Source organism: Limulus polyphemus, unplaced genomic scaffold, assembly GCF_000517525.1.
Source record: "Limulus polyphemus unplaced genomic scaffold, Limulus_polyphemus-2.1.2 Scaffold2490, whole genome shotgun sequence".
In the NCBI taxonomy this organism is placed as follows: Eukaryota; Metazoa; Arthropoda; class Merostomata; order Xiphosura; family Limulidae; genus Limulus; species Limulus polyphemus.
This window is the reverse complement of record NW_013668100.1, coordinates 17,247-23,284: the sequence shown is the minus strand read 5'-3', so window position 1 is coordinate 23,284 and position 6,038 is coordinate 17,247. Positions and strand designations below refer to the sequence as shown.

The window sequence follows — 6,038 nt, the reverse complement described above, 5'->3', positions numbered from 1 at the left end:
ACCCACCGCCAACTGTTTACCAACGAATAGTGGGATTGACCGTCACATTATAACGCCCCCACGGCTGAAAGGGCGAGCATGTTTGGTGTGACGGGGGTTCGAACCCGCGAACCTCAGATTACGAGTCGAACGCCCTAACCACCTGGCCATGCCGGGCCGGCGATAAACTGTAATACTCAGCTGGTGGTGGTGAAAGTATTGTCGTCCAGTACAAGCAAACGTGTTTTATATTGCAATCGTAAAGTGAACAACATTTCCTGGACCACGAGAGTTGCTTCTTCTGGGTGTCTCTCACATCATCATCCACTACAATAATCTTTGTTGGAATAGGTTCTCTAATCTTTAAAGACAGTAAAAGGTTATGTTTTAGGCTTAACTCTAGGCTCTCGAAAATGCCACAAAACAAGTCCTCGTTAATATAAATGCGAAGACTTCGCAAACCGGCCTGATTTTCTACGTTTCCACGCCATCTTCCGTAGCAACGGGAACTATTTGCAAAAATATACATTTCAACAAACTGCACAAATTAAATTGTTTGTTTGTTCGTTTTGAATTTCGCGCAAAGCTACACGAGGGCTATCTGCGCTAGCCGTCCCTAATTTAGCAGTGTAAGACTAGAGGGAAGGCAGCTATTCATCACCACCCACCGCCAACTCTTGGGCTACTATTTTACCAACGAATAGTGGGATTGACCGTCACATTATAACGCTCCCACGGCTGAAAGGGTGAGCATGTTTGGTGGGACGGGGATTCGAACCCGCGACCCTCAGATTACGAGTCCGGTCCAGCACAGATTAAAAGCGAATATTACCATAGACCTTTACAATTCTCTTATCTTGCTGGAAATGCTCATTTTCATTCAACTACTGGACCGGCATGGCCAGGTGGATAGAGCGCTTGATTCGTAATCTGAGGGTCGCGGGTTTCAACCCCCGTTCCACCAAACATGTTCGCCTTTTCAGCCGTTGGGGCGTTATAACGTGAAGGTCAATCCCACTATTCGTTGGTAAAAAGAGTAGCCCAAGAGTTGGCGGTGGGTGGTGATGACTAGCTGCCTTCCCTCTAGTCTTTCACTGCTAAATTAAGGGCGGCTAGCGCAGATAGCCCTCATATAACTTTGCGCGAAATTCAAACCAAATCAATCATTCAACTACAAATATAAACCTGTTCCTGAAAAACCTTAATGGTAATATATGAATTTTAATTTCCTTAAGAAAATGTACAAACCTCTGGGGTATTCTTGGTAATTCGTAACTTTTTGGATATCTAATATTTCCCTCAGAAGTTGTCTGTTTATAATTTCATGATGTATTTGATAAATACCTGGACTTTCTAATGTTACGTAAGACTGTTCCCGAAGAGGAGGAGCTACCAGTGGGGCGGGGATAGAAATAAGCGAGAGTGTCGTAGTAGGCAAATGAGGCCCCTCCAGCCGACGTCACAAATCGCTAACATATAAATATACTTTGTCCAGTGATTTGGCACAGAGAGCAAAGAAAACGTCTGGTATCTCAGTCTAGGTTAACTAAGTTTTTAGTAGCCACATCTAAACACTCTGGTTTAAATTTTACTGTTACGAAAGCCGCTAGTTAACTATTAGTAAGTGGAATGATTTTATCAATATTAACTCCAGTATCGGTCGTCTTATGGGTTGGTGTACTTCTTTTAGCTGTCGTTGTCGCGGCATTAAGTAGTAGAAAGAAAACACATCTAAGCTCTAATCTCCAAGTTCTTCCTGGACCACACGGGTTACCTGTCCTTGGTTGCTCTCATATCATCGGCCGTTACAATAACCCCTGGCATGGGTTCTCTAATCTACGAAAACAGTACGGTGATGTTTTCGGCCTAACTCTCGGCTCCCGGAAATGCGTTGTGGTTAGCTCTCTCTCGGCCATGAAACAAGTCCTCGTTAGTAAAAGTGAAGACTTCGCAAATCGGCCTGATTTCCTGCGTTTCCACGCCATCTTCCGTGGCAACAGAAACTACTGTAAGTTTACATACGCACTTCCTTTGTACGCAGTAAAACGTTTACTAACAATGCATATCACTGGGTTACCTTAGGTGTTTTAGTAGAGATTGTTTGTTAATTAAACCCCGATCATTCATAAACATCATTTAGATCGACGAAAAACAAAACAAACACCGAAGAAATTCTTGATAAACTGGAGGTCACAGTAATGTAAGTATTAAATATTTGAGTATGTACCAAATCTAAATATAACAGTGGAGGGGGGGGGGCTGTGCTGTTGGTACGAGTCTGTTGTTTGGCGTAATTTTTCAACCTCCCTTCCCTGAACGTATGATAACTTCCCACAAATGTAGTGTAAACACAGTATTTTTGAAGCTAGAGAGCAGCTAAATAGCTGAAATTAATCTTCTTTTTTTTATTTGTTTTATAAGCCCGTGAACTCGTATTTCGCCTAGTTACTGAATTCTTTTAGAAAATTTGTAAGTTCAAATATTGGTGTTTATTCCTCGCTATACTGAATCTACACTTGCAAGGAGCTGGCCCGGCATGGCCAGGTGGTTAAGGCGCTCGACTTGCAATCTGAGAGTCGCGGGTTCGAATCCCCGTCACACTAAACATGATCGCCCTTTCAGCCGTGGGGGCGTTATAATGTGTAGTCAATCCCACTATTCGTTGGTAAAAGAGTAGCCCAAGAGTTGGCGGTGGGTGGTGATGACTAGCGCCTTCCCTCTAGTCTTACACTGCTAAATTAGGGACGGTTAGCGCAGATAGCCCTCGTGTAGCTTTGCGCGAAATTCAAAACACACTTACAAGGAAACTGTCAACAGTTACAACAACCAGTACCTTTTCCCCTCCTGTCAGTATAAACAGGGAAATTTTTTTTTCTCCATATACAAATATAAAATAACTAGTAACACAGTATCATATAGTGTAAGTTAATTTCATTTGTTTACATTAACAAAATAGGGAGGTTTTTATTATTATTTACAATAGGCCCAATACGTAGAACATGTAATTAATGAAAATAAAAGTATTACAGCATTAAACAAATGTTTTTTCAACATCCATATTTTCCATAAATAATCAAACTTTGCTGTCATGTAGCCCTCCAGTGGCACAGCGGTATGTCTGCAGACTTGTAACGCTAGAATTCGGGCTTCGATACCTGTGGTGGGCAGAGCACAGATATCCTATTGTGTAGCTTTGTGCTTAATTACAAACTAACTAACTGTCATGGAGCCTGTTACTGTAATTTAATTTTCGCTTGTAAAAAAAAAAAAAGTTTTCATTCTAATAGGCTTAATTGCTTAACTTTTTTCTTTCTTTAATAAAGAAACCTTCAACAGGTATATTCAAGATTAATGAATAATTTCGTGTATCAAATGTAATGAAACAGCAAACAGTAAATATTAATTAATGTAACAATCAAAAACTCGCGAAATTTCTACTCGATTTGGTACTACAATTTCTGAACATTTTAAACCAATTTCCTCTTAAGTCTCGTTTTAAAAATCTTAAGCTAACCTAAACATAAATATATATATATATAACTTTCTTTGGGGCCATTTCCACACATTTCATTTACTGAAATCTTTTTTTTTATCTTTAGCTCCAAGGACATGTTCTATAAACTTGTATGTTCAAGGAAAACCAGATTAGTTTTTGATATGATAAATTTTATGTTTCTACTTATGATGTACGACGTTCATTACTAAAGTTAAACTTGGTATAATGAGATTTGTTACTGGATAATAAACACTGGAATTGATATTTTCTGCAGAACCAACACAATTCCTGCAATGGACTGATTTTGTTTATTTCTGTCGATACAGCCATTGCCTTATGTGACTGGTCTTCGAAACAGAAAGTTCGCCGAGAAATCGTATTTCCATACATGCATCCGAAGTGTGTGTCCTTCGGTATCGACCGTATGAATACCTTCATTACTCGAGAACTACAAGAATTAGTTACAACTTTATTGACCGTTGAGAATCAATTAATCGAACCCAGACCGTTCCTTCTTGTGTGTACTGCGAACATTTTCTATCAATATTTATGCAGTAAGCGATTTCACACAAAAGATCCAACTTTCCAGAGGATAGTCAGGATCTACGACGTCGTCTTCAGGGAACTTTTTCAGGGTTTTGCTATTGATTTTATGCCATGGCTCAAGGTTTTTAACGAAAAGCGGCTGAAAGATCTTAGAGACAAGGCAGATGAGGTCACTAAGCTAACAGAAACTATATTTGATGAACATGAGAAAACGCTGGATGAAGAAAATTTGCGCGATTTGGTTGACATATTTTTAAAACATATTAAAGGAACCGGGAATAATTTGTCCCGAGAAGACGCAGAGGTCACGGTGGACGATCTATGCGGTGGACACTCTGTCTTAGGGAACCTATGGCTGTGGGGTCTTTACTTGGTAGCTGGATACCCCGAAGTGAAGGAGAGGATACGAACGGAAGTGTCGAGAGCCACAGAAGACCGGAGACATCCGTGTCTGCAGGACAAGCCGGCACTACCATACACGGAGGCAGTGACACTGGAAATCTTGAGGGTTGTCGCTTCACCAATAATTCCTCACGTAGCCACCAAGGACACCAACATTCAAGGTTAGTAGGTCAAGTTTTAGTACGGAATCTCTGACACATTTAACCATGTTCAGTCTCCAGTGCTTCTACTATTACTATGATAAAGGGTGTTGGTTCATTCAGTAGGAGACTAGAAGACTAATTCATAACTTTTTGTCTTTTTTTTCTGAGCTAAATGTCGACCGATAACAGGATATTTGTTTGAAACTAAAACAACTACTCTACGAAATAAGATACCTAGGCCAAACAGGTTCTAAGGAATTTATAACAAAAAGCAGTCATAATTTATAAGCTTCAGTTTTGTTTAGTTAGATTAAAAGCTATTTCCATATTAGGTTTTCATGTCCCTATAAACACTATGGTGATGTTCAATACATTCGACCTAAACATGGATGCACAATACTGGGAAGAACCTCGAAGATTTAAGCCCGAAAGGTGAGTTTTTGTTTTGGTTTTGTTTTACATCAGCTAGAATATTAGCAATATCATTCTAGAAGTAAGTGACTAACATGCATTGCTTCCTGTTTTCCAAATTGATTGCTATAAAATGATTTCTAAGAACGTTGTGTTGTTGGAGTTTATTTTACTGTAAAAGAAGTTAACCCCAAGATCTTTTTCTAGGTATTACAACTAAAATATAATGTCTGAAAGGAGTTTAAACAAGCTATAGTAACTCTCGAAACTTAATGTTCTTAATTTATTTTAATGTTCTTAATTTCTTTATTTTTTAATCAAAATTAACGTTGTTAAGGTAATTCTCTTTTTGATCAAAACAAATCTTTTTTTCATTAAGCAGGTTTCTCACTAAAGAAGGCAGAGTTCTGAAACCCGATTACTTCTTTCCATTTGGAACAGGAAAAAGAACATGCCTGGGTGACAGTTTAGTTAAATCCACTCTTCTCCTGGGTCTAGGAACTCTTCTACAAATGTTTGACGTTTGTACAGAAGAAGTCAATGCACCAGATTTGGACTCAATCTCGGGTCTTGTTGTTCCGCAAAAAGAGATCAAACTTATTTTTAAGCAACGACTGAACTTCACGAATAAAAGTGAATATTTCTCTTGCTCGGCGCTTTAATACAAAGCAGAGTTTAAATGTTTGAAAACGATTCATTATTAGCTATTCTTGTATTAGCTGCAATCAAAGAAATCTGACTTCTCGAAATCATTTCATTTATTCGACCATTCAATGGTGTGTACGTATATTCTAAAACTATCTCAAAGGAGACAAACTGTGTATTTAAGTTTTAAACAAGTTTTGTAATGAAAGCTGTTATTGATGTCCGTTAGTCCTATTTCGAAGGACTTTCACTATTAAAATGCTGGACTGATATTTTGTGTGAAAAAATGTATATCGCTCATTTTAGGTTATTCTGATAGTGGACGTAGTTTTGTTATGCTGAGATTACCTGATACTGACAGTTTACAAGCTCGATCGAAAAAGGTTTTAATACTTATATTAGGCTAACCTGTGACT

The 6,038-nt window shown here is 38.7% G+C and overlaps 1 protein-coding gene across 1 annotated transcript; it reads left to right on the top strand.

Annotated features, from left to right (window-relative positions):
• The first annotated feature begins 1,591 nt into the window (after positions 1–1,591).
• Positions 1,592–5,848, top strand: LOC106467104 (cytochrome P450 307a1-like). Its single transcript, XM_013927423.2, has 4 exons — positions 1,592–1,987; positions 3,802–4,584; positions 4,899–4,998; positions 5,360–5,848. Exons 1-4 carry the CDS (start codon positions 1,609–1,611, stop codon positions 5,637–5,639), a joined length of 1,542 nt encoding a protein of 513 aa, XP_013782877.1. The 5' UTR covers positions 1,592–1,608; the 3' UTR covers positions 5,640–5,848.
• The last annotated feature ends 190 nt before the right edge of the window (positions 5,849–6,038 follow it).

Bases quoted from the DNA above. Each gene is read 5' to 3' on its own strand.
- LOC106467104 (XM_013927423.2), top strand. From the start codon at position 1,609: ATGATTTTATCAATATTAACTCCAGTATCGGTCGTCTTATGGGTTGGT. The intron at 4,585-4,898 runs GTTAGTAGGTCA...TTTCCATATTAG, and splicing joins CAAGGACACCAACATTCAAG to GTTTTCATGTCCCTATAAAC. The intron at 4,999-5,359 runs GTGAGTTTTTGT...TTCATTAAGCAG, and splicing joins CGAAGATTTAAGCCCGAAAG to GTTTCTCACTAAAGAAGGCA.